This window comes from Podarcis gaigeae, assembly GCF_964106915.1.
Source record: "Podarcis gaigeae genome assembly, chromosome: 9".
In the NCBI taxonomy this organism is placed as follows: Eukaryota; Metazoa; Chordata; class Lepidosauria; order Squamata; family Lacertidae; genus Podarcis; species Podarcis gaigeae.
The window spans coordinates 51,279,209-51,306,100 of NC_139685.1; the positions used below are offsets into that span (position 1 = coordinate 51,279,209).

Below are 26,892 nucleotides of genomic sequence, written 5' to 3' on the forward strand. Positions count from 1 at the left end.
GCTCTCAGCAAGAGCTCTCAGGAGAGCCACCTGGAGGAGAGAATGATGGGTTGTGCAGGTCAGCATCGGGAACAGAGAATATATAAAGGAATATATAAAGGAAGGGAAGCAGGATGCAAGGGGCTTCATAGTCCCTTTCTCACCTTGCCTTAGCTATGTTACTTCCACTGCAGGATCTTAAGACGCACAGCTTCCTAAAGTGCAAATTACTAGGTGAAAAGGAACAAGTATTAACACCAGTGAGAGGTGGAGCTCCAGGGAGAGCAAAAACAATGCCACACCTGAAGAAGTGTAGTAGTAGTAGTAGTAATAATAATAATAATAATAATAATAATAATAATAATAATAATAATATATTTATATATTTATATATTTATATCCCACCCATCTGGCTGGGTTTCCCCAGCCACTCTGGGCAGCTCCCAATAGAATATTAAAAACATGATAAATACATCAAACATTAAAAACTTTCCTAAACAGGGCTGCCTTCAGATGTTTTTGAACAGCCAGGTAGTTGTTTATTTCCTTGATATCTGATGGGAGGGTATTCCACAGGGTGGGCACCACTACCGAGAAGGCCCTCTGCCGGTTATCTGAATATTGCAGGTGAAAACACACACACAGCTGAAGCCAAGTCTGCAGATGCACTTTGATGACCTGAAACATTAAACATATATGAATACAATATATACGTACCTTAGTTCTAGACAGTGGTGTTTGGTGCCCCTTGGGAATGGTGGGGCAGAAAGCAGGGATGTCAGTGGTAGGTGGAGCTAGCAGCAGCAACCGCCAGAATCAATGACAAGCAAAGCTAATTCATTCTAGTTTTATCCCAATCCATCATCCTGCCAATCAACTCAGACTAAGGAGGGGAAAGCTGACAGCCAAGGCCAGCCACTGGACTGGTTGTAAGTAAGCAGGCAGGGGCTGGTGAGGGCAGACTGAGGTTGATGGGGCATTGCCCCATTTGAACTAATAGATCAGCCTCTGACATGATTGGGGGCTTCCCAGGGACACCTAATAGACCACCGTGTGAAACAGGATTCTGAACTGAATGGCTTATTGGCCTGATCCTTCTAATGTTCTTACAATGCAGAGTTCAGCAGCACACACTTTGTGTTGCTGAGTCATGCAACAGTGTGGAGTAATAAGAGTGCTGGACTATCACTTGGGAGACCAGGATCCGACTCCTCATTCAGCCATGAAGCTCACTGGGTGACTTTGGGTGAGTCACTGACTTTCAGCTTAATTTACATCACAGGGTTGTTGCGAGGATAAAATGGGGAGGGGAGAACCATGTACTCCAACTGGAGCTCCTTGGAAGAATGTGTGGCATATAAATATAATAAATCATTGTCATCATTGTCAAATTAGCACCAGAGTGATGGACTCCTGGACCACAGATCCCTGCCATGCTAATGCTGTAGGCACAGATGTTAGTGATTCAGAGAATATGTGCTGCCGAGCATATGGGACCCCTGCATGATGTTTGAATCTGGCCTTACCCTTTGTGGTGAAAGTGTCCTATGTGACATTTTTTAAATTGTGCATTCATTTTCATTTGTTTGCAGAGGAGCTAGACAACATTGAATCAGGTGTTTTCCCACACTTTCCAGTTACTGCCCTAACCTAGAGACTGCCAGATGTTAGGCTATCACTGTCCAGATAAGGGCACAGCTGGGCCACCAGCTGAAGCTGATGGAAGCCACTCGGTGCCACTGAGGCCACCTGAGGGATTCAAGTGACAGCAAGCATCCAGGAGTCACCCCCCAGCTGCGTACCTGCTGCTTCAGAGGGAGAGCAACCTTCCATCCATCAGCTAACAGTTCCATCCATCACCCACTAACAGTTCCCCAGTCTTATCTGGACTGAGCTTTAATTTCTTGGTAAAGAACGCATCCAAAGCATGAGGAACCTGCCTCTTAACCACTCTAATTGTGAGTACCAGACGGTGGTCAAAAGATGCACTATCACACACACTTCCTTGGAAGCAAGTGACCCCCATTGTGCTTAGCAGAGCTTCCTTGTGAAATCAAACAGGACCATGGGCATAGCCAGGATTTATTGCGGGGGGGGGGGGGGGGAGAAGGCTTTATGTGAGGGATGGGGCAGAACCGAGTTATCTATGACCCAATTGGTAAGTTAAAGGTAAAGGTAAAGGGACTCCGGACCATTAGGTTCAGTCATGACTGACACTGGGGTTGTGTTGCTCATCTCGCTTTATTGGCTGAGGGAGCCAGCTTCCGGGTCATGTGGCCAGCATGACTAAGCCACTTCTGGTGAACCAGAGCAGCGCACGGAAACGCCGTTTACCTTCCCGCTGGAGTGGTACCTATTTATCTACTTGCCCTTTGACGTGCTTTCGAACTGCTAGGTTGGCAGAAGCTGGGACCAAACAGCGGGAACTCACCCTGTTGTGGGGATTCGAACCACCGACCTTCTGATCGGCAAGTCCTAGGCTCTGTGGTTTAACCCACAGCGCCACCCATGTCCCTTAATTGGTAAGTTAGTTAAGTATTATTATTCATTTACTTGACTGGAGGGCACCTGCCCCCCCGGACTACGCCCATGAACAGCTCTGGGCTGCAAGATTCCCAAAAGGTCATGAGAAGTGTGCTGCCTGATCTCAAGGACGCACACCCTGTTCCTCCCCTTGCAGTGCTATGCAACGCGAGCTCTGCAGCTGTATATGTTGGGATGACTTTTCTTTCCCCCCAGACGAGTTTATCCGGTGGGCAAAAACTTCAGCGCCACCTTCGACGCAGACCAGGCCAGGGACAACAATGGCACGATGATTTCTTTTCTCCCTCTAATTGAAACGGCCTCATTCGGAGGCAGAAATCGTCACCCTCCCTTGGCTGTTAGTTCCCGGGGCGCAGGCCTTTTGTTCCTTTGCACTTCATTCAGGAAACAGCTTCCCTCCCTCCCTTCCTAGAGGTCGCCCTGCTCCCCTCCTTCCCTCCCTCTTCCCCGGCCAGCTCTTCTTCGCGCCACCGTTTTGGAGACTCCAAGATCCCTCTCGCCTCCAAGTCTGATGTTCCTCGTTCGCCTGCTTGCTTTGGCTTCTGCTGTCGGGGCGGCGGTGGAAACCGGCCGCTCTCTCGCTCTCTCCCGGGGGAATTCCCTTTCGAGCAGCCGCCGCCGCTGTCCCCGGACCCAGACCGGATTCTTCTTCGGACGGTCCCGACCTTGCCAAGGGACATGATGTGGCCAGGAGCAGCGGATCAGCAAGGCGACGGCGCTTGCCAGGGCGGCTGAATGTCCCGATCCCGCCACCAAAACACACAAACAAACACAGACGCACCCGCCGCCTCCCCGGAGTCCGGAGCAGGGCAGTTAGTGACTGATGGGAACCTGTAGGCGAGGAGCAGCAGCATGGAGTGGGAATTCAACTTGCTCCTCTACCTGGCGCTTTTCTTCCTCTTGCTCTTCCTGCTCTTCCTGCTACTCTTCGGGGTCATCAAGCAGCTCAAGAACTCCGTGGCCAGCACGGCGGGCGGCCAGCCCGGGAGACACTCCTTGCGCGAGCCCTGGGGCTTCTTCCGAGAGCAAGCCCTTTGAGGGAGCCCAGCGCAGGGGGGAAAGGGCCGCTGCGCCGCTCCGGCTCTAGGGGGCGCTGTGGAGGACCGCTCAGGCCACGACGCCACCGCCTGGTATCCACCCCCCTCCATCCCACCGGTGGGGAGATACGGAGCCAAGACACAGGTGGGTTTCATCTATTTATTTAAATTTTAAAGCAGAACCTAAATGGCAAATGATAGCTCAGTCTGCAGAGCATGGGATTTTTAGTCTCAGGGTCGTGGCTTCGAGCCCTAGATTCCTGCATTGCAGGGGGTTGGACTAGATGACCCTCAGGGTCCCTTCCAACTCCACAATTCTGTGGTCCTGTGGCTAAGCCTGACTCCCGGCTATACAGTGGTACCTCATGTTACAGACGCTTCAGATTACAGACTCCGCTAACCCAGAAATTGTACTTTGGTTCAGGATGAGAACAGAAATCCGCGCAGTGGCGGCGGCAGTGGGAGGCCCCACTAGCTAAAGTGGTGCTTCAGGTTAAGAACAGTTTCAGGTTAAGAACAGACCTCCAGAACGAATTAAGTTCTTAACCCGAGGTACCACTGTACTGGCATAGGCTGATGGGAGTTGGAGTCCAGCAACGTCTGCAGTGGGTTACTGACATAGTGGCATAGGAGCCAACTCCCTGGGGCTGAGGGGGCTTCGCGCCCCAATAAAATATTTGAGGGGGCTGCCCCCCCAAAGTTGATGGGCATTGCCATTCAAATAGTGTGCGTGCAGCACGTCATGTGATCAATTATGTGGGGTGGGGCTTACCTCCCCCCCTATTTTATTTGAGTTGGCACCCTTGCTGAGCAGTGCTTAGATATGGGGAAGGCTGATCCTTCAAAGGCATGCTACATGCTCTCCCAAGTCAAGTTGTTGGTGGAACCATTGGCCATCACAACAGAACTTGCTTCCTCATGTCAGTTTCCTACCTGTGAAATGGGGCAAGTAGAATCCTACCTAAAAAAGAAAAGTTGCCTTTGCAATTTGTTTTTTAAGTTTACGGGCAGCAAGAGAAATCTGTACACCAGTTCCATCGGTATGCCAGAGCCATTCTTTAGTTACATCATTTAAATTGGCTTTTGTAACTTATCTCTTTTCTGGCCTAGCAAATCTCTTGGCAAAAATAATTCTGAATCAAGTCACAATTTAAGTAAAGTAATTGACCTGACTGAGAAAACTATTTGACATAACAGCTGGGAAAGTGGCAGGGAGGGAAAATTCTGAACAGTAATGTATGTGAGGTGTTTTAAACACTCAAAAGTAGATTGCATTGACTAAATGTTTCCATTGCTGCATTCTCTAAATCATACTGCTCACCAATTAAAAACCTAACAATTCCTCATCTCTTTTGTTCTGTTTTCCATCCATTCCTAGTTTTAACTGTTTCATTTTTGTGGCATCATCCATACATGCAATACTTCACTGATTTGACTACTTTCTGCATTGACTTGGCCCTGAGGTTCACTTCATGATAGCGTGGGTCAAAATGGGTCGCTTTCATGTTCCTTTGCAACATGTTCACCTGTTTTGCTTTCCTGTCACAGCACACATGCCCTCTTATCAGTCGTTTCTTTAATCCAGTACAGCACGGACGGCTAGCATATGTGATCTTTAGCCAACCCTGAGCTGCAGGTGGCTGCATACAGTGGTGGGGCCTCATGCACACTCATGCGCACCTCTTGCATGGACATCCACCACACAGAACACACATGAAGGTAAAGAGACCCCCTTTGGGCATTATTTCCCCTCTATGAAATTATTGATGTGGTGATGACTGGGGAGGGCCAATTTGTATCCCTATCATCACAGTGGGCTCTGCCCACTCTAGTATCTTTTATATTTCAGTCTTTGATGCTGCCACCAAAATTGATGGGGTCTTGGCAGGAGGAAAAAAAAAAAATGCTTGGGGTGGCTAGATCAGATCCCTGACCGGGTGGTTAATCATTCCTGCTGTACAGCTGTGACCTTGCTCATAGCCAGGAGATGAGTACACCACTGCCAAACTTAGAAGAGTTTTCATCAAATATGGAAGCACTCTGCTACACTGCTTTTCTCATTAGAAAAGTTGAAAAGATTACAGCTTCCTGCCACTATTAGACATGATTAACTTTGAGCTATGGCTTGGCTAAAGGGTTCAGCCTCTGAACTTCTTTCCACTTCACTACAGAAGCATTATAGCCCATCCACAAAAAGCTGCACCAACCCATATGAGGCCCAAAGAACATCTGATTTTTTATTATTTGTATTTCAGAAGTTCTTCATGTCTCTGATTGTTGTTGCTGTGTTTTTTTTGTTTTGTGGGTGCCCTTGTAAAGAAACTCAGAACTGCAGAGTCTGTAGATTTGAATCAAGATAATTTTCAGAGGGTGTGTAGGGATTTCTTGCGTCTGTCTGCAGTTTGGAGAGGAGCAGACATAACAGGTCGGAGGCTAACAGTTGTTTGGGAGAGAAAAAATTGCATGCCTGGTTAAGTGGTTTCATCTGTATGCTGCAAATGGCTCATGACCACTCTTAATCTTTGAAAGTTATGACTGGACTGTTAATCTTGTGTAGGGAAGCTTGTAGGCAAGTTTGGATAATGAGCTCAGTGGCTGCATTCTGACAATCACAATTTGCACCTCGGTAATTTGGAAGTAACTCAGCAGCTCTCATCAAGTGTCAAGCTTTAAAGAAGAAATCAGTTACCCAATTCTTCCTAAATTTCCCCTGGATAACTGATGCATCCCACCACAATTTTCAGCACCAGCTATCAAGAGAGGATTGGGTGACCTATTTCTTCCATAAAGTTTGAGACCTGGTGATGCTAGCTGCACCTGGGTTTGGCACGTAATTACTGAGGTGCTAATGTTATCTAGATAACATTGTAAGAAATATCCTGCTTTTCTAAATGTGTGTCAGGGGTCGATTCAGTCTGGTCCCTGTGGCAGTATATGTTCTAGGGCAAAATCCTGGAAAAAAAATCAACAACCTTGGTTGGCCCTCACGCACGTTCACTTCATCAGTTTTGGCCCTCTTTGAAAAAAGTTTGGGCACCCTTGCTATAGTGCATCCAAAACCTGTCTGTTGTATCTAAGGTAACTTAACACATATATGAGCAGAGATACACTGTTGACCAGTGAACAGGCTCTTAACCTTGAATGTGGAAAACCTGGTTTTCAATGCCAGCTCTGCAATGGATTCGCCGACTGGCCTCCAGCAATTCATTGAGAAATCTCTAAAATAGAAAGCGATGCAACATCATAGGGTACCTCTTAAAAACATAACAGAGCTGTATTTGGACTGACCCAAGCAATCATAGGTAATATAGACAGTTAAGTAGGCCCAGGGCTTTTTTTCAGCTGGAACTCAGTTCTGGCACCTCTCAGGTGGGTGCCATTGCCATTCTAATAGGTGTTCATGCTGAGTTCCGGCACCTCTTTTTCTAGAAAAATAGCACTGAGTAGGCCAGTAGGCCAATTTTGGACCAGAGGTAGCCATATGAATGATGCAAATGAAGTATTTAAATCTGAGGGAACCCCCAAATATGTTGCCATTTCAGACCTTCAAGGCTGCTGACCAGACCTAACCATAATTCTTTATTGTGAAAATAATGAATCAAAAGATACCTAAAGTATAAGTCGTGATGGTTTATGACCAGCTAGACCGTAAAAAGCAAAATGACTGCCAACCTGAATAGATGCCCCTGTGTTTCTGGGCTGTGCTGGGTAATGGAAGGTTCAGTTGAGTTCACTGTTCAGTTTTAATGCTTTTGCCTAGGAGATGCTATGTGCTGTTATCAGCTGCTAATTACTAGAACAATATTGATCAAACATAGGAAAAAAAGATAAAAACAAATGGGATAAGGGGGCTTGGCTAACTGACAAATAAATGGAATATGTTGACAAGGTTTATAAAAGCATGAGGGTTGTTAGGGACCCAGCTAGTTATCAGATCTAATTCCCATTATCTCAAGATAAATTTTGGTGAATTGATTTAATTATTTAATTTTAGATCATGCCTAAATTGCCTAGCAGGATCCTGATGGTGCCTCACAGAACAATACCAATATTATAATATCTTATGAGAAACATAATTAACTAATGACATTATTATTCAAGGCTTCTTTTTTACTTTTTTACTTTCTGATCATCCACTTCTTGCTACTGGAAACAACAACAATTGAAGGAATTTCAATGAGAGATTTTGCAAACCATTCCCACATGGCTACCTTGGGTCTGTCTGAAAAGGATCCAAGGGATCATACTTGATGTTATATAGTGCTGATCAGTACACATTTTACCTGCCCTATTGTATTTATAGTTGAGGTGGTTAAAGAAAGCCAGGTGTGTTATACATGGTTAAAGGGTGACAGAGGGATTGCAGTCTTTATTTCTGAAAGCTGAGCTGGAGAACTAATCAACAGTTCCATATTAATTATATGTACAGTGGTACCTCGGGTTACAGACGCTTCAGGTTACAGACTCCGCTAACCCAGAAATAGTACCTCAGGTCAATAACTTTTGCTTCAGGATGAGAACAGAAATCATGCTCCGGCGGCAAGGTGGCAGCAGGAGGCCCTATTAGCTAAAGTGGTACCTCAGGTTAAGAACAGTTTCAGGTTAAGAACGTACCTCCGGAACAAATTAAGGTCTTAACTCGAGGCGCCACTGTATTTGGGAGACAAAGTTGCTGACGTTGTGTGGCCCCAGCCGCCTCAATTGCTGTGGCAAAGCAGTGCATGTGGGGCTTGTCCACACTTGTGCCATGCCTAGAAAGCACATGACTGAATGGTTTTCCGCTTGATTTGTGCTTTCTAAGCATGAGTTCAAGTGGTTTCCACCTTTCTCTGCTCCTTTTCAAGGGAAAACCCGCTCTTTAGTAATAGATTGGAACAAATGGTAATCCGAGTAAAAACATGAAGCACTGTTTGCTCTGATTGAGTGCTAAAGAGTGGTTTTCCTTAGGGGGAAAGCAATGGGATGAGGTGTTTGGATTTGATATCCCGCTTTATCCCTACCCGAAGGAGTCTCAAAGCGGCTAACATTCTCCTTTCCCCTCCTCCCCCACAACAAACACTCTGTGAGGTGAGTGGGGCTGAGAGACTTCAAAGAAGTGTTACTGGCCCAAGAGGTAGCCATACCTCTCCTCCACCCAGCAGCTGCATGTGGAGGAGTGGAGACGCGAACCCGGTTCACCAGATTACGAGTCTACCGCTCTTAACCACTACACCACACTGGCTCTCACTGGGATGAGAGGAAGTGCGGGTAAGTTCTTGGTCTCTCTATAGAGGGGATTAAATTCATTCTAACCTGTCAAACATTACTGATTTAGCCCTATAGCAGAGAGAAAGGAGGAGGCATTGGGGGGTATGGTAAGCCCCACCCTGCATAATTGATGACAAGATGATACACATGCACACCATTTGAATGGCAAGGCCCATCAACTTTGGGTGGCCATGGCCTCCTCACATATTTTATTTGGGGAGCACAGGGACCTTGGCCCCTAGCAGTTGGCTCCTATGAAGATGCAAAGCATACTCATTCTTCACCGTCTCTCTCTCTCTCTCTCTCTCTCTCTCTCTCTCTCTCTCTCTCTCTCCCTAACCTGAAGTTTGCAGAATGACCAGCCTGATATGTCTTGTTTACTTTCAGTGTGCTGCTAATCTACAAAAGACATGGTGTCAATGATTTGCTCAGTTGAGATGGACTCCGCTGTGCCACTGGGCATTAGGACAGGAATGCCATATCACTTGTCCTGGAACATAATAAGACTATGCGCTTTGGAGAAAGGCAATCTGGTTGAAAAGGCAGCTGTGCTTGGAGACTGGACAAGTCGTGGAGTCAACCAATAATGGCCATGCAACATAGCAAAACTGATTGTGTTTTAGTGGTGAACTGCAACCTGCGTTTTAAAATGCCTGTCATGTTCTTTTTCTTGTTTGCCAATCCTCACAAATCTGGTCAGCCCGTAAATAGCCTTTCTCCTTGGGAGTGTGTCCATGAGAGTGGCTGAGCGGCAAGCATCTCTTTAGATCACAACATAAACAAGACTACATCTGCATCATACAGCAGTAACTTGGTATTCATCCATCTCCTCCCACCACCCAACTTCGTTTCTTTTGTTTTGCAAATGAAATTTGTACTCTCTTGTGATTTATGTTTTTGGTCTTTCTGGAAACACTGAACTGAAAGGATAACACTTATAACAAGATTAAAGGCTGCTGACCTTCACCACTGATGGTGAAGAAAACAGAAATCCTTATTTAATAATTATTCTAAAAGACCCATTAAGCCAGAACATCAATCATCTACTCTGCAGAGCTTACAATGACTTTAAACTACCATCCTGTAGTGTTTCATATACACAATCAGGCAGCTTTTGTGTTATTGAATATGCTAGCTGTTTTATGATACTCTATATGTCAAAAGCCCAGCTCCCATCATACTCAAGGATTATCATAAAATCCATCATGGGACTATATAGGCAGAGGAGAGACGAAGGTCTAGTAGCAATACATAATTGACCTGTGTGCCAGGGATACCTGGCATGTGCCCTTCAGATGTAGCTGGACAACTCCTAGTATCACTGGCTATTGGCCATGCTGGCTAGGGCTGATGGCTGTTGGAATAATAATGATACTGATAACAATTTTATTATTTGTACCCTGCCCACATGACTGGGTTGCCCCCAATTTGTGGAGAGTACTACATGGGCTACCTCATCTGTGTGCCCTTCCCCCAATAATGACTTTTCTGGTAAAGGGGGCCTGTTTTAGGTGAATATACTGAAATTCTAAGAACATACCTCTGTGCAAAAGCTGGTCAAGGCTATGATTCACATTCCATTAAATTAAGCGGATAAACTTCCATTGGGTTATAGAGGAGCTGGGAAAGCGTCTTATGAATGTTTGTCTTTTTTGTATTGTTTTTTAAAAAATATGTTTGTGCTCTTGATACAAAGTCTTGTGAATTGTCATAATGTGTGCCTTCCTGTGAACACGAATAAAAATCCACAGTGATGTGTGTGTGTGTATATATACATACAGTATATATAAAACAGCCTTAAGTTGCCATCATCTAGTGATTGTGTTTCATGTTCTGTTGTGTCAGCATTCATTGTTAGGCTTAACTGCCTGTTTTGTGATCAGTTTATTACAGTCAATTAATGAGAAAAGCAGTTATCTTTTCCCAAAATTCTTTATTAAGAGCATAAGAAAAGTCGTGCTGTATCAGAGCAGTGGCTCATCTTCCCAGCATCGTGTTTTCACAGTGGCCAACCAGATGCCAATGGGAGGCCCACAAACAGTGCCTGAGGACAACAGCACTCACTCCTTATGCAGTTCCCAGCAACTGGCCTCCGACTGTGGAGCTAGACCAAAACGATCATGGTTTGTAGCCATAGATAGCCTATACCTCCGTGAATTTGTCCAGTTATCTTTTAAAGCCATCCAAATTGATGGCCAGCACTGTGCCTTGTGAGTGCAAAATCCATAGTTTAACTATGAGCTGAAGAACTAGTTTCTTTTATTTTTCCTGAATCTTTCAACATTCAGCTTCCACCAGTTCTAGTGTTCTGAGTGAGGAAGAAAAACTTTTCTCTATCTGCTTTCTCCTCCCATGTATTATTTTATACACTTCTGCCACCTCTTACGTACCTTTTCTCTAAACTAAAAAGTCCCAAATGAGGTAACTTTCCCACATATGGGAGTTTCTCCAGCCTCTTTTGGACCAACAATTGTGTATGGACATAGCCAACTAAACAAGAAAGGATCTCAAGGTCATAGATGAAAAAGCTTGTGAAAAAGATTAGGGGTCTTTTCCTCAGTAAGCAGTTGAAGATTACACAATCATTTCCAAGAGTCAGCGGAATAATTTGGGGAAAATAATGGGTGGGATTCACCTAACAAGCTCCACCAATGGAAGTCGTGCACAAGAGTTTCCACTTGCGCAATGGCACTTCCTCCCCTCTGTCCTCCTGTGCCTCCGAAATTGACTTTGCGGGGTGGGAGAAACCCCCCCCAGGACAGTTTACAGGGGGAGAGGGAATCATTCCACCTGACAAGTTGATCAACTTGGAGAGATGAAACATTTGTAAGAGCGTGATGTTGAATTCCACCAGTTGATCAACCACTAAGGAAAGTAGACCATATCTCGTAAGTTTTGATCAAACAATTGCAGAAACCATTTTGTTGTTGTTGTTGTTGTTGTTGTTTAGTCCTTTAGTCGTGTCCGACTCTTCGTGACCCCATGGACCAGAGCACGCCAGACACTCCTGTCTTCCACTGCCTCCCTCAGTTTGGTCAAACTCATGAACACTGTCCAACCATCTCGTCCTCTGTCGTCCCCTTCTCCTTGTGCCCTCCATCTTTCCCAACATCAGGGTCTTCTCCAGGGAGTCTTCTCTTCTCATGGGGTGGCCAAAGTATTGGAGTCTCAGCTTCAGGATCTGTCCTTCTAGTGAGCACTCAGGGCTGATTTCCTTAAGAATGGATAGGTTTGATCTTCTTGCAGTCCAGGGGACTCTCAAGAATAACTCAGAGAAACTATGAACTATGCCGAGCAGGAACCTTTTACATTACTGCAAACATCAAATGCTACAACGGAGCAGCTCTGTGATAGAGAAGGAGGTGGGAAACAAACAAACAAACCCTTCAGAGTAGCCACAGCAGAAGTTATTAGAAGGGAACTTTACTGGTTATGGATAGGTATGAATTTCTGCTCATACAAGTAAGTATATAATAATCAATGAGATACCAAGTTCCTGTAAAGGCAAAATTTACATTTGTCTTGCCCTGCCCCCTGCCCCCTGCCAGGTTGTAGAGAAAGGAACCTGGCCCTGAATGTGAAAAAGGTTCTTCATCCTGATTTACAGGCTCGCAGTAGCCCTTGCAGGGGATAGGGGCTCTGTAATTGTACCATGGGGTTGTGTGTCTGGCCTCCACATGGGGGCACCAACTTTCCATGAATGATTCTTCTGCACAAACTCTGGCTTTAGTTGTTTGATTCAGGCATTATACAGTGGTACCTCTGGTTACAGACGCTTCAGGTTACAGGCGCTTCAGGTTACAGACTCTGCTAACCCAGAAGTAGTACCTTGGGTTAAGAACTTTGCTTCAGGATGGGAACAGAAATGCTGTGGTGGCAGCAGGAGGCCCCATTAGCTAAAGTGGCACCTCAGGTTAAGAACGGACCTCCAGAACGAATTAAGTTCTTAACCCGAGATACCATTGTATTTGTTGAGCTTTAAGAAAAATAAAGGTTAAGTACAATGAATGCAAAGGAGGGAAAACAAAATAATAAATAAACTAAAACCAAAACATAAACAGCACAGCTGGTTAACCCTGGTAGGCAGCTGTAAGGATACAGGAAATTCTCTCAGGCAGAAACCTCTGTGTTCTGTGCACATCCCTTTGGAACCCTGGCCAATGTGTGGAGAAGTGCAGAGTGACTGCAGACAAAACTGTTCATGAAATGATCCATGCCTTTACAGCTAAGAATGAAACAAAAGGTTTCATTCATGAAATAAGTTGCTTGCTTATATTGCAACATGTGATGCTCTGAGGCAAAAATCACATTTAATGTTGTGATACCATTGTGGAGTTAATTCAGTTTACATAGCTTTTGGTCACATAAACAGTGAAAGTGATAGAGTCTGCAGAGAAATTTGCTGGTCACATCAGCCTCTTACATCACTTGATGTATTCCATCAGTATTGTCGCGCTTGTTTGTGGATGTGAAGCTTAAGCGTTAAACAACCACGAGTTGTTATTATCTGTCATGAATTTTCTCTGGTGACATTCCTTAGGGGAGACAATTATCAGTTGCTGCTGCTGCTGCTCCTTATTCCATTATGGCTGCTAAATTGGTCAATATTATCTTACTATATCATTTTGATGCTTCATCGCTCCTCTTCTGCTTATTTCTTAAAGCCTCTTCATGAAATAAAAAAATAAAACCCCTTGGCCCAGTGTGCATCTCCAAGCTTCTCTAGTTGGGTGATTGTTTATGAGACACACTTCTTTCCCTATTGGAATGTGAGTGATATTTCTACATGTGCCTTGATTATCTTCAATGAATCTATGTATGGGAGCTTTGTGGAGTTTTGCTAATACTATCCAGAAAGAGAGAGAGAAATCTCCAGACGAAACACATTGCGTCAAGCCAATTAAGCAGACTCTGCTGGACCATAAAAGGAAAGAGAAACAGACCATAGCTATTTGCTTTCTCTTTGGTGTTAATTATCTCGAGATATTGAATACTGGGTCCTAGAGACGTTTAAATGATCCTTGTAATTGGGGTATGGATTCAGACCATTAGAATTTTTCAGGTTCGTTTGCTCTGTTCTTTCTGCTTGATGTTTCCCTTTCATGTTCCCTTTCTGGCTTCTCTTCTTCAGGGCCCAGACACCGCTGTTATGAATTCTTGATATTGGCAATAGATACAAACCACATCCCGATGACTAGAGAAGTTAATGTTACTGAGAACTTGGGTTCAATTATATTGGCTAGTGTTCTAAGAGCAGGTCAATCCTCTGCATGTTTACTTGGAAGTGAGATTTGCTGTTGTAGCAGGACCCCCCCCCATCATCCAGTTTGTACAAACTTCACACACACTCACACTCACACACTACATACGCCACACTTCTGTTATAAATTCATAGAAAAATCAACCATACATCGGATTTGCACTGTTCCATTTTTATTTTATTCCATATGACAAGGACTATCAAAGGGGGGTGGCTTGGTCCTGGTCAGCCATAATCCCTTCACCATCCCAGCACATCCACAGGAGCCCTGCCCAGTTGCTATGCCAACCCTGATGATCCCAGACAGAAGACAATCAAGATCACAAAGAACTTGCATATGGGAGTGGATTCAGCATGGACTGAAACAAAGGACAATGATCAGATCTTCCCTCTGGGGGCAGGAAACTGCAAACTCCCCTTTGTCTCCTGGAAGTGACTCATGGGGAGGGGGGAAAGGAGGAACCAGCCAGGTGACAGGACACTCAGGTTACCACCACAACTCCTCCCTCAACCCCTCCTTTCTGTAATGTATGCATGATGTTTCTGGGGGTGGGCTTGACCTAGAGGAGGGGAATTTCAAAAGTTTTTATAAGACCTTGCACACTATTTTTCTTTGTCTTTCCTCTCTCTTGCAAGTGAGGGGAACACCCTGTTGCAACAGTTCAATAAAGGCCAAGCCTACAGGCTGCTGTTTTGCTCCAAGTTATCCTGGTTGGTGTCTTTGTTTTGTCCAAGGGAGCCCTCGGATTTTTCCGGCAACACTGTGCTCAATGGAGCTTACACCCAGAGGTGCCAGCTTGCGAGGGCAATTGGGGGGTGTCAATGCACACAATGTCAGGATGTCGGGAGGAGCTGGGTGTAGAGCTGAACGCAGTGACAGCACAGCTTCAACGGCTGGCTCTTCTCCCTCCTGCCATACCCACATCACTGGAAAAGCTCATCCTCCGGTTGAGTCCTTTGGAATCGCCTCCGACAATGATTAACGTCCTGGGCCTCTGATAAGGCTCCAGACATGTTCCCTCATTACACAGAGTATCCAGCAGCAGGGAAGGACGAGAAAATATGAGCTACATTGCAAAGAGTTTTAATTCTAGTTACGCAGACAGAAAAGAAACATCCTCTCTCTGTGAAAGCAGAGAGCAACTGAACAACAAAGGAACAGGAAACTAGTAACATCACATCTGTCTCCTGTCTTCCGTGAGACTTCCAATAGCCTGGAATCTCTGGAATGCAAAACAGAGTCTTGTGACTCCAAGCACTGCACAGTGGCATAAACAGAAACTAACATCTGCACCATGAGAAAGATAGCCCAGTGATGCCCAGCACATCATGAGAAGCTGCATGAAGAACCCAGGTTCAAATCCCAGCCCTACCTGGAGATTCCGGGATTTAAAGGTGGGATCTTCTGCATGCAAAGCATGGTCCTTTGCACAGACCTACAGACCTTCCTCACATTGCCAAGACGTGGCCAGGATAGTAGCAGCTACTAGACACCTCCAATGTGGTATAAGGGGCTGTGTGAATAAGTGTATAGTTGTGACCGTGTCCTTGTCACCCTTGTCCAGTAGGGTGGTGTTTTCCCCTATTAGCATTCCACTGTTCTAATTAATTCAAGAGAGTTCTGGAAGCTTTTCTGTGTGAAACAAGCAGAAGGTTCATGATGTTTGGGTTATTCCTTCAGAAAAGCCGAGTGCAGCCAGCTTAAACTGGTTCTCTTTGTCAGGCAAGGATCCTAACACTCTTATCTCTTTCTGTCAAGGTTATGCTGGCCAGAAGGAGCCTGGGTTTCACTTTCACTTTCTATCTCTTTTCCTTCTGGTGTGGTGTTCTGTATGTATATACAGTCAAACCTCTTATTACGTCTGCCTCCGCTTGCGTCCATTTCACCCAACGACTGCGGCAAACCCGGAAGTAACCAGCGGGTTTGCCGCCCGCGCCTGCACGCAACAGCGCCTCTCTCAGCGACCCGTTTTGACCCCCGGACAGACCTCTGGAATGGATTATGGTCACAGGTAGAGGTTCCACTGTAGTGTTAATTTTTAGACTTATTATAAGTTATTGTAAGTTTAAGTTAAGTCTGCTGCAACTGGATTTCTTATAGACAGTGCCAATCCTGAATGTATTGGATTTGTGACCATTATGCTCATTTGCCTTCAGTAGCAGTAAAGCTCTGCTGGATGAAATACAATTGCCTCTGGTCTATTTTTGGGGTGTGTGTGTCCTGAACTTAAGTTTAAGTTTTTACTTTGCTAACTATACGCTGGAATCTGCTCTGGATCAATACTGAGTGGAATTTCGTGACAGCATAGGCGCCGACTCCATGGGGCCTGAGAGGGCCCGAGCCCCCTCAAAAATTCGTTTGGGGGGGCTCCGCCCCCCCAATAATTTAAGAAAATTATTACCGTATTTTTCCGGCATTCTGCCTCAGGGTCTTACTGCCCACCCTGCTCTGTTTCCTTGCTGTGTTTGCTCAAACGGAACAAAGAGCAGGGAAAGCCCCTCCCCTCCAGGCAGAGGGAAAGCAGAGTGTGTCTCTGTGCTCCGTGCAGGAGGGAGAGAGAGAGAGCGAGAGAGAGCGCGCGAGCTGGCTGACTTGGGTGGGTAGGTGAGGGAAAACTTTTGCCTTCCTTTCCTCCCTCCTCCTGTTATACCCCTCTCCTGCATTCTTAGCCAGCTGCTTCTCGGCACACCCCTCTCCTGCTCCGTGTCCCTTCTGTGTTTTTCCTTCCCTCCCCACTTAAAATGTGGTTAAAAAGCATGGATCCACATGGATCCTCAGGATCTTTGCATTGGGTCAGCCCAAATTCACCATCAGATCACATAGCATGTCCATGGCTACAGCCTGCCCCCCCAAAATCACGCACCCACTGTTGCCTGGGGCTGCAATGGTGCAAAAATGTGGTTAAAAAGCATGGATCCACATGGATCCTCAGAATCTTTGCATTGGGTCAGCCCAAATTCACCATCAGAGCACATAGCATGTCCATGGCTACAGCCTGCCCCCCCAAAATCACGCACCCACTGTTCCCTGGGGCTGCAATGGTGCAAAAACGTGGTTACAAAACATGGATCCACATGGATCCTCAGGATCTTTGCATTGGGTCAGCCCAAATTCACCATCAGAGCACATAGCATGTCCATGGCTACAGCCTGCCCCCCCAAAATCACGCACCCACTGTTGCCTGGGGCTGCAGTGGTGCAAAAACGTGGTTACAAAACATGGATCCACATGGATCCTCAGGATCTTTGCATTGGGTCACCCCAAATTCACCATCAGAGCACATAGCATGTCCATGGCTACAGCCTGCCCCCAAAAAATCACGCACCCACTGTTGCCTGGGGCTGCAATGGTGCAAAAACGTGGTTACAAAACATGGATCCACATGGATCCTCAGGATTTTTGCATTGGGTCACCCCAAATTCACCATCAGATCACATGTCTGTGGCCACAGCATGAAGCACAAAAATGATACATCCACTGTTTCATTCAGAATGTTTTTTTCCCTTGTTTTCCTCCTCTAAAAACGATGTGCGTGTTATGGTCAGGTGCGTGTTATAGAGCGAAAAATACGGTAGTTATATTATGCTTTGTAAAATCACAAAATTATGTTGGTATTTTTTATTTTCCTTGTTTGATGATAGTTACCTTTTAAAATACATTCAGTAATGAGTTAAAACAAATAATTATTACGGTAGTAAAAGAGGCGGCGCGAGCGCACGCGCACGGGGAAGGGAGGGGAGGGGGCGGCCGGCACGACGGGCGGTGGGAGGCGAGGCGCGGCAGGCACTTGCCTTGCCCACCACGCATCTCTCTCCTTCTCGGTCTCTCTCCCTCCCTCAGCTGGCGAGGGGGCCACGAGGCGGGCGGCAGCAGCAGCAACGGGCCGGGAGCGGATCTTATAAAACTTCCCGGGGCAGGACCCCAGTATGGGCCCCCCCAATATTTTTTATAAGTCGGCGCCTCTGCGTGACAGTCCTGAGTACATGCTTGTCCCAGATGTCACCAGAGCCTGCCTGGAATTTAATAAGAAAACTGTACCCATGTGACCCCTAAAAAGTTCTTCACTATTTTACAATTTTATAGAACAATGTTTTAAAAATATTTGAGGGCTAGTCTTTTGTGTTTTTACTTCTGTTTGTTTGGTGTTGTCCCCTTTTACCTGTTACAGAGATTTTCTGCACCAAACGTTACAATACTGTAAAGTTGTGGCAGCGGCCATGAATTGAAGGGGTGTAGATTCCAGCATGAGTGTTCTGCTCCTCTATGCCACCACCATCATGCCTACAAGTGCTCCATTCCATCAAGTCCGCTGGTGTACCGTTTGCAGAGGAATGGCTCTGTCAGCTGAGTGGAGCATTCCATCAGCATCTCTCTCATGGGGGTGCTGCATCCGCCATTCTGCTGGCACAGCACATCTTCCTCCATATACTATCAGCCCTTAGTTGTGGATCATCAGTGTATGATTGCAGCATTAGAGGTGCTATTTTCGGGGCGGGATTTCTGCAAATGGACTGACTGAGGAAAAGTTTCATTGTGGTTAGCTGGAAAATACAGATTCACTGATTCATCCAGGCCTCATCCCACACAAAGTCACACCAAGAATTCTTCTTCAACATGTCCCGGTCTATGATTTGCTCATAGTCTTCCCCTTCGCTGTGCTTAATCTCTTCTGCTGTGCAATTCATGTTTACATTCGGTCAAAATGGAATGTAATTAATTCAAATGGATGTAACCAATTCAAATGGACATTATGTAGCTCAGGATTCGATCATGGTACTACTTGAACATGTTGACTTTGGAAATATGCTCTGTAATCCCCATTGGACAAAGTATTCCATTCAGCTGGACCTCAGCATGTCTTACTTTCTCTGGATCAGGGCTGCGGGAAAACGCAAGTGGGTGCTTCAAGCTGCCCATGATGGAATGTCACAGAGTAAACATCCCCATGGCAGAAGTCTTTAAAGTATGTGTATTGCTAATTCTAACATAAAGAGTTGCACAACAACTCATGTGAAGGTTTATACCTTCTGATTCATAGCTTCCACACTACTTAAACACACCAGTGACACAGCACTGCTTGTTGGTGCCCGGGGCGAGTGCATGTGTGTACCAGGCCAGGGCAGAGTGCACTTGCCCAGCCCTCGCCTTCACAGCTTGGCAGATGGGGGAGAGCAGGACACAGAGGGTGCTCTTGGCAAGGGCAGGACATAGGATGCTCTTCACCCTCCTCTCTCATCAAGACCCCGCCTCTGGAGCCAGTCAAGGCATGGGGAACTTTGTGGGGGCATCTGGTCCACCCCCCCCCCGAATTCTGTGTCTGGGGCCGTGGCTATTACCATACTATGCCACTGAAACATGCACTGTGCCTACTGAAACAGTCTACTGTGCCATGGAAAAATTAGGTCGGATGTGGAATCCAGTCTAATTCAAATGGATATTATTTAGTGATAACTCACCTGCCCCCCCCACCCAATAAAAGATCATAATTATGAGGCAAACATTGAAAGTACAATATGGTTGGATGCTAGCTGGCTGATTATCTCAATTGGAATTATTTGCATGGTGTTTCCCACATTTTAGGATATTCCCTGTCCCTTCCTCAACCCATACTATCTGTAAGAGACAAATATTGGATATTATCTGGTCTGATGCTAATACAGTGGTACCTCGGGTTAAGTACTTAATTTGTTCCGGGGGGGGGGTCTGTTCTTAACTTGAAACTGTTCTTAACCTGAAGCACCACTTTAGCAAATGGGGCCTCCTGCTGCTGCCACGCTGCAGGAGCACGATTTCTGTTCTCATCCTGAAGCAAAGTTCTTAACCTGAGGTACTATTTCTGGGTTAGCGAAGTCTGTAACCTGAAGTGTATGTAACCTGAAGTGTATGTAACCTGAGGTACCACTGTATACAGGATTAAGATCAGGCTAAGTATATAGGGCCACCCTGCAATCCCAATCAGTGCTTGAACTGTGGGGCTTTGATGAAATCCACACTCCTCACATAAAAATCAAGCCAGTCCTTGACTTTTTCAGCCAAATCAAGTATAGCCTTCTAAAACCAGTAGCTAAGGGATCAGAATTGGAACACCGGATGTGGAATATGCCTTGCATTCTGGTCATTATTTTTTCTTTTTCTCCAGTATTTTTCTTTGCATTTCTTCCACTTAAGGGTCTTTGCGGCCTGCGCTTCTTCTGTTTCAGAAACTTACTTCATGTTCTTCCTGTAATGTAATTCCCCCGCCCTCCAGGAGCTAGATGAAATGACATGAGGGTTGGAGAAAGAATGAGCATTTTCCCTGTAAAATAACTACAAAGTCAAGTGTTGTTATAGTAGGGTGGTGTTTTTCCCCCATTAGCATTCCGCTTCAACACCAGGGATCACATGAGAATTCAAGCATCTTCCGATATGTCCATTTGTAATTTAAAATGAAATATGATCTCTCACAAAATACTTTTTTACTGGGCCTCAAAATAGCATTTCCCGCTTTCAGATTAAGTATGGCAGATGGGAAAAGAATCAGCCCCCCTTTCGCAAACCATCACAATTACCCTAGGGATAAACCATCTTTGACTTCTGGTATATACAATATCAAAATACACATGTAATCTTTCTGCCCATCATTCTAAAATGAAGCTTTGCGCTCACTGCAAAATAGCTATTAGGCTGTGGAGAGAGCAATTCTCAGTCCATGGAAATTAACTGTAAAGAAGTCGCATAACACTATAATCAGAGCCTATTGAGCTGCCATTGGAACCCATGACTCTCTTGACATGGATTGGAAATGGGGCTGGTCCTCCTATTAGACACAGAGAGATGGCTCCCTCAGACAGTTGATTCTGGGTGTCAGGAAAGGGTGAAAATTGTCCAGTTATTTAATGTATTAAATATTGTAATTTTACTCTCAGACAGAAGCAGGTGTGGATATGTTTTTTCCTCAGGTGCCAAAATAACTTGATTAGCCTTGGATTACGCTGCCCATTGACTTAAATGCTGCCGTTTGCTTTTCCACCTCAGGAAGCAAAATGTCTTGAACAGGCCATGGTTGAAAATAGGTTGACTGCACAAACTACTGCCCTTCACCCAACTTATTTTATTTATCTATAAAATTTGTGCACCGCCTTTCATCCGAAGATCACAGGGTGGTTAAAAACATAAAAATATGAAATGAAAACACAAAACACATAATATAACAAAAACAAAACAACAACTGCACTCCAACAGACACATTTAAAAGGCTGTACAATGTTAATCAGCTAAACACCTAGTGGAAGGGAAACATTTCCACCTAGAGCCTAAATATATGTAATGAAGGTACCAGGCGAGCCTCCTTAGAGAGAGAGAGTATCCTCCTATAGTAGGCATAACATTAAGGTCTATAACATTAAAGTTCTGAGCTCCTTTGCGACAGAACCATGAGTATGGTCCTGGCTTCTAGTGTATATGATATTCTCTTCCTTCCTGTCTCTCTTACCTCCTCTCTCTTCTTGTGGCTCAAATTCCTTTCCTGGACTTACAGCCCCCATTTGCCTCTTCTGCCTGCCCTTTTTGTGCTTGATGGATGGGTGAATCGGTTCATTTTTGTTTCTTTTAGGTTCACCTTCTTCCAGTCTGAAGATCAGTTCTTCACATTTCCACATCAGTATGTGAGTGCTTTAAAAAAAAAAACACCTCATGAAAATTAATCAGTATGTATAAAGTTTCTCTTAATATACATATTTTTGTATGAAATTTGCCAAATCTACACATTTTTGGAAAGCAAATTCCTCTAATATAATGCAAATTCGTTTGTTATTTTCAGTAACAGACACATTTCAATGCACACGTCACCCTAGTATATGCATTCCGGAGAAAGGCACTGTGAAATTCAGAGAAGTGAGAATTTTGAAGAATGGCAACATTTTAGTTTAAACAAAATAAAAAAAAATTCCTTCCAGTAGCACCTTAGTTTGTTCTTGATATGAGCTTTCATGTGCATGCACACCAGTTTGTGTGTTGTTTGGGAAGTGTGACTTAGGTAGGTTCACCTTTAAAAATGAACTGAATTTAATTTATTTTCCACCCCTACCCTCAAAAGAGATATTTTGCCTGTACTAACTGTGCTTTGGAGCCATCACCAACCTGAAGCATACTCATATATCATTCTGAACACGTTACAGCAAGAAACACAGGAGTCCCCTTGGTACATCCATTCTACTCTGTGCTGGTTTGTGCTAATGCTAACACTGTAACAGAAACTCTAGCATTCTGGATCAAATACCAGTGAGAGTGCATAGGAAGCTGCTTTATACTAATCAGACTGCTGCTCCATCTAGCTGAGGGCTGCCTACATTGACTGCAAGGTTTCAGGCAGAACTCTTTTGCAGCTCTGCCTGGGATTGGGCATGGGACCTTTTACATGCAGAGCATCATGTGCACTACCACTGAGCTATGGCCCATCTCCAGAGTTTTTATACCATTTCTATTGTGACAAAAGTTGCACACCACTGAGCCAGTGCAGTGTAGTGGTTAAGAGAGGTGGACTCGGAATCTGGTGAACCGGGTTCACGTCTCCGCTCCTCCACATGCAGCTGCTGGGTGACCTTGGGCCAGTCACACTTCTTTGAGGTCTCTCAGCCCCACTCACCTCACAGAGTGTTTGTTGTGGGGGAGGAAGGGAAAGGAGAATGTTAGCCACTTTGAGACTCCTTGTTGTTGTTTAGTCGTTTAGTCGTGTCCGACTCTTCGTGACCCCATGCACCAGAGCACGCCAGGCACTCCTGTCTTCCACTGCCTCCCGCAGTTTGGTCAGACTCATGCTGGTAGCTTCGAGAACACTATCCAACCATCTTGTCCTCTGTCGTCCCCTTCTCCTTGTGCCCTCCATCTTTCCCAACATCAGGGTCTTTTCCAGGGAGTCTTCTCTTCTCCTGAGGTGGCCAAAGTATTGGAGCCTCAGCTTCAGGATCTGTCCTTCCAGTGAGCACTCAGGGCTGATTTCCTTCAGAATGGATAGGTTTGATCTTCTTGCAGTCCATGGGACTCTCAAGAGTCTCCTCCAGCACCATAATTCAAAAGCATCAATTCTTCGGCGATCAACCTTCTTTATGGTCCAGCTCTCACTTCCATACATCACTACTGGGACAACCATAGCTTTTACTATACGGACCTTTGTTGGCAAGGTGATGTCTCTACTTTCTAAGATGCTGGCTAGGTTTGTCATTGCTTTTCTCCCAAGAAGCAGGCATCTTTTAATTTCGTGGCTGCTGTCACCATCTGCAGTGATCATGGAGCCCAAGAAAGTAAAATTTCTCACTGCCTCCATTTCTTCCCCTTTTATTTGCCAGGAGGTGATGGGCCCAGTGGCCATGATCTTGGTTTTTTTTTTTTTTTATAAAAAATTTATTGGGTTTTTACATTTTATAAAGACACACACACACAAAAAGACAAAGACAACACATATACAATTTCATAACCTTACTTTCTTTACCCTCTTTCCTTGGCTTCCCCCCACCCCCTCTTCATACATCCCAATTCCAATAATTATTTCAGCAAGTTCTTGTCTATCATCTTAAACATATTGTTATTATTTTTAAAACTTAACTCTTTTTACTTATAAACATTTAACTTTTCCATTTCCAATTCTCTTATAAACATTAAATCCTTTTTCTAAGGTCGACCTAACTTCCCTTCCACGAATTTCTCCCTTTATTATATTAATTATAGGTCACATTGGCCAAATACAAAAGTCAAAAAAAATTGAAATTCTATTCTCCCCTCCCTCCCTACCCCGGTTTCCATCCCTTCCCAAGCAAATGTCCAAAAACAGTTCCTAGCCCGGATTCCTCACATCCGAGGCCTTCAATTCTCTGTCAGTCTCTCTCTGCCAATTTTGTTGGTAGTCCTTTTTGTTGGTCCTCAGGTCTCGAAGAAGTTCTGTCACAGTCACATCAAATTTTCTTCCATCCAAAATGTTTAAAAGCAATTGCTGCAAAAGATCAGCTGCTCTCCCATACTCAAAAAGGAAATCTCGATCATATTTCTTTATTCTTTTAAATTCCAGTGTTCCAAGTACTCCAGGGACTTCCTTCTTCATCTTTCTCATCTTTCGCAGATTTGTAATCCAAAGATCTTCTTCCTTATTTTCTGACGATATAGGCTTTTGGTTGGTATTTATTTGGTTGGTATTTTCCACCTGAACTATCTCCACTCCTTCTTTCCTCTCCATCCATTCCAAAAATATCTCTTCTGGTTCAGCTGCAGATTTTTGGCCAGTCGAATCCTTTGTGCACTCAGCAGAGTTGTTTGTTTTAGAGTTCAAGGTCATAAGTTCTTTGTTCATAGCCGTACTCTGCTCTTGCAGAATTCCCACGAGAAAGAAATTTTTTTCTATTTCTGCCAGTAATTTTCCCTCTGCAGCCATTGTAATGTCTCTAGTTCCCCCTAGGGGGATTCCAATTGCTTAATAGTCCTTTTCCAATAATCCGTTACTTTATTATTTATTACTACTTTGTTTCCAACCACCTCAATTCAAATGTATCACCTTTAGTTCAGAGAGTTATTAAATAGCTAAATTCTTAACTTTAACTGCCGGTTTGACAGCTCCTTTGACAGCTGTCAAACTCCTTATTCTTTTTCCTCCGGCACCCACACAGGACGCTCCCGGGTTCGGGGGGGGGGGGTTTACACAAAAAGTTCCAAAATTCCTCCCTTTCTCTCCAGCACAAAGACTTCTCCTGTCAAATTCATGGAAAGATCTTTTATCTGACAAAACAACAATCTCTCCACCTTAGTTCTCCGATCCTTGCTTTAGATCGTTTGTAGATAGGGGGGGTGCGGACTTCCCTTTAGCACATCCCCCGGTCGTACCGAATTCAAAGGTGAAAATTTTTCAGTCCAAATTCCATTCTACTCACGGGTTGTTTATTTTCCAGTCCAAATTTTGGGAAGAAAGTCAGCGCTCTCCGGCCATGGCTCGCGGCATCACTCCACTGAAGTAGCGGTCTACTCACAGCACCACGCCACTCTCCGTACCCTCTCCGTAGCCTTTAAAAAGGCTCTTCGTGGGTCGGGGAGGGCGCTTAAGGTGCCCACCGAGTCACCAAGTCCGCAGGCTTCCGCGCCAGCGGTTTCTAAGGGTCCCCACGTTGCCGGCGCGGCAGGACCCGTCCTCAGCAGAGCCGATTCCCTCCGGAGCTCGGAGGGAATCCGCCATTCACCGATCGCGCTAACCCGGAAGTCCCATGATCTTGGTTTTTTTGATGTTGAGCTTCAGACCATATTTTGCGCTCTCCTCTTTCACCTTCAATAAAAGGTTCTTTAATTCCTCTTCACTTTCTGCCATCAAGGTTGTGTCATCTGCATATCTGAGGTTGTTGATATTTCTTCTGGCAATCTTAATTCCGGCTTCGGATTCATCCAGCCCAGCCTTTCACATGATGAATTCTGCATATAAGTTAAATAAGCAGGGAGACAATATACAGCCTTGCCGTACTCCTTTTCCAATTTTGAACCAATCTGTTGTTCCATATCCAGTTCTAACTATAGCTTCTTGTCCCACATAGAGATTTCTCAGGAGACAGATGAGGTGATCAGGCACTCCCATTTCTTTAAGAACTTGCCAGAGTTTGCTGTGGTCGACACAGTCAAAGGCTTTTGCATAGTCAATGAAGCAGAAGTAGATGTATTTCTGGAACTCTCTAGCTTTTTCCATAATCCAGCGCATATTTGCAATTTGGTCTCTGGTTCCTCTGCCTCTTCTAAATCCAGCTTGCACTTCTGGGAGTTCTCAGTCCACATACTGCTTGAGCCTGCCTTGTAGAATTTTAAGCATAACCTTGCTAGTGTGTGAAATGACTGAGACTCCTTAGGGTAGTGATAAAGTGGGATATCAAATCCAAACTCTTCTTCTTCTTCTCTCTCTGCTGAGTGGTAGCAGGATTCCATGGGGTTCCTTTGAGAATCAAGACTTGGTGGAGGTTGTTGTAGCTTTAAGAAATATGATTTGTTCACATATTTACACCCAAGTTTGGATGGAGTCCTGTTCTTACAGTATGGTCATCTCAAGAGGGGCTTGTTCCCCTTGGCAGTGCAACTCTGGAGTCCAAGGCATCTCTCCCAACCTCCTTTCAGCCAAAGATGGATCTTAGTCTTTGTTTCAGCCATGCCAAGCCTCATGCCAAAGGCCCAAACTCTTCCTATGGCATCCCGCCCAGTTGCCCTGGCAACCCTGTTCACACTTCAGGGCAAGGAGGTTATTATTATAAGAGCAGTTCTCTTGCATTGCCAATGACCCTCAATGACCCTGAACTGCTTCTTAGCGGCCCTAGTTCGGCCAGGTTGTATTGCATAGGCTAGCCCAAGAAATCCTCTTCATGATACAGTGGTACCTTGGTTCATGAACAGCTTGGCTCCTGAACAAATCAGCTCCTGAATGCCCTAAACCCAGAAGTAAGTGTTCTGGTTTGCGAACATTTTTCGGAAGACGGACATTCAACATGGCTTCTGTGGATTCCGACTGAGTGCAGGAAGCTCCTGCAGCCAATTGGAAGCTGTGTCTTGGTTTTTGAATGGTTTCGGGACTCCAGCGGACTCCCAGAATGGATTAAGTTCAAGAACCAAGGTACCACTGTAGTCTGTAACACTAACACACTGTGTTGTGAATTTCAGCTGCATTTAAGAAATCCAATACAGTGGTACCTCAGGTTAAGTACTTAATTTGTTCTGGAGGTCTGTACTTAACCTGAAACTGTTCTTAACCTGAAGCACCACTTTAGCTAATGAAGCCTCCAGCTGCTGCCGTGCCGCCAGAGCACGATTTCTGTTCTCTTTTTTTAAAAAATAATATT

General features: G+C 45.0%; 1 protein-coding gene across 4 annotated transcripts in view; it reads left to right on the top strand.

The window, feature by feature from the left end:
- The first annotated feature begins 2,499 nt into the window (after window positions 1-2,499).
- The window catches only part of SMIM43 (small integral membrane protein 43), a 245,669-nt gene continuing 221,276 nt past the window's right edge, over window positions 2,500-26,892 (top strand). Inside the window, exons 1-2 of one of the 4 annotated variants that reach the window (XM_083756131.1) lie at window positions 2,500-3,705; window positions 9,195-10,048. In XM_083756131.1, the coding sequence (XP_083612257.1) occupies window positions 3,376-3,561 (186 nt within the window). In that variant the 5' untranslated portion in view covers window positions 2,500-3,375 and the 3' untranslated portion in view covers window positions 3,562-3,705; window positions 9,195-10,048. Of the gene's footprint in view, window positions 3,706-8,697; window positions 8,808-9,194; window positions 10,619-26,892 lie in introns of those variants that run through there. The other 3 variants (XM_083756132.1, XM_083756130.1, XR_014568190.1) reach the window with 3 other exon arrangements.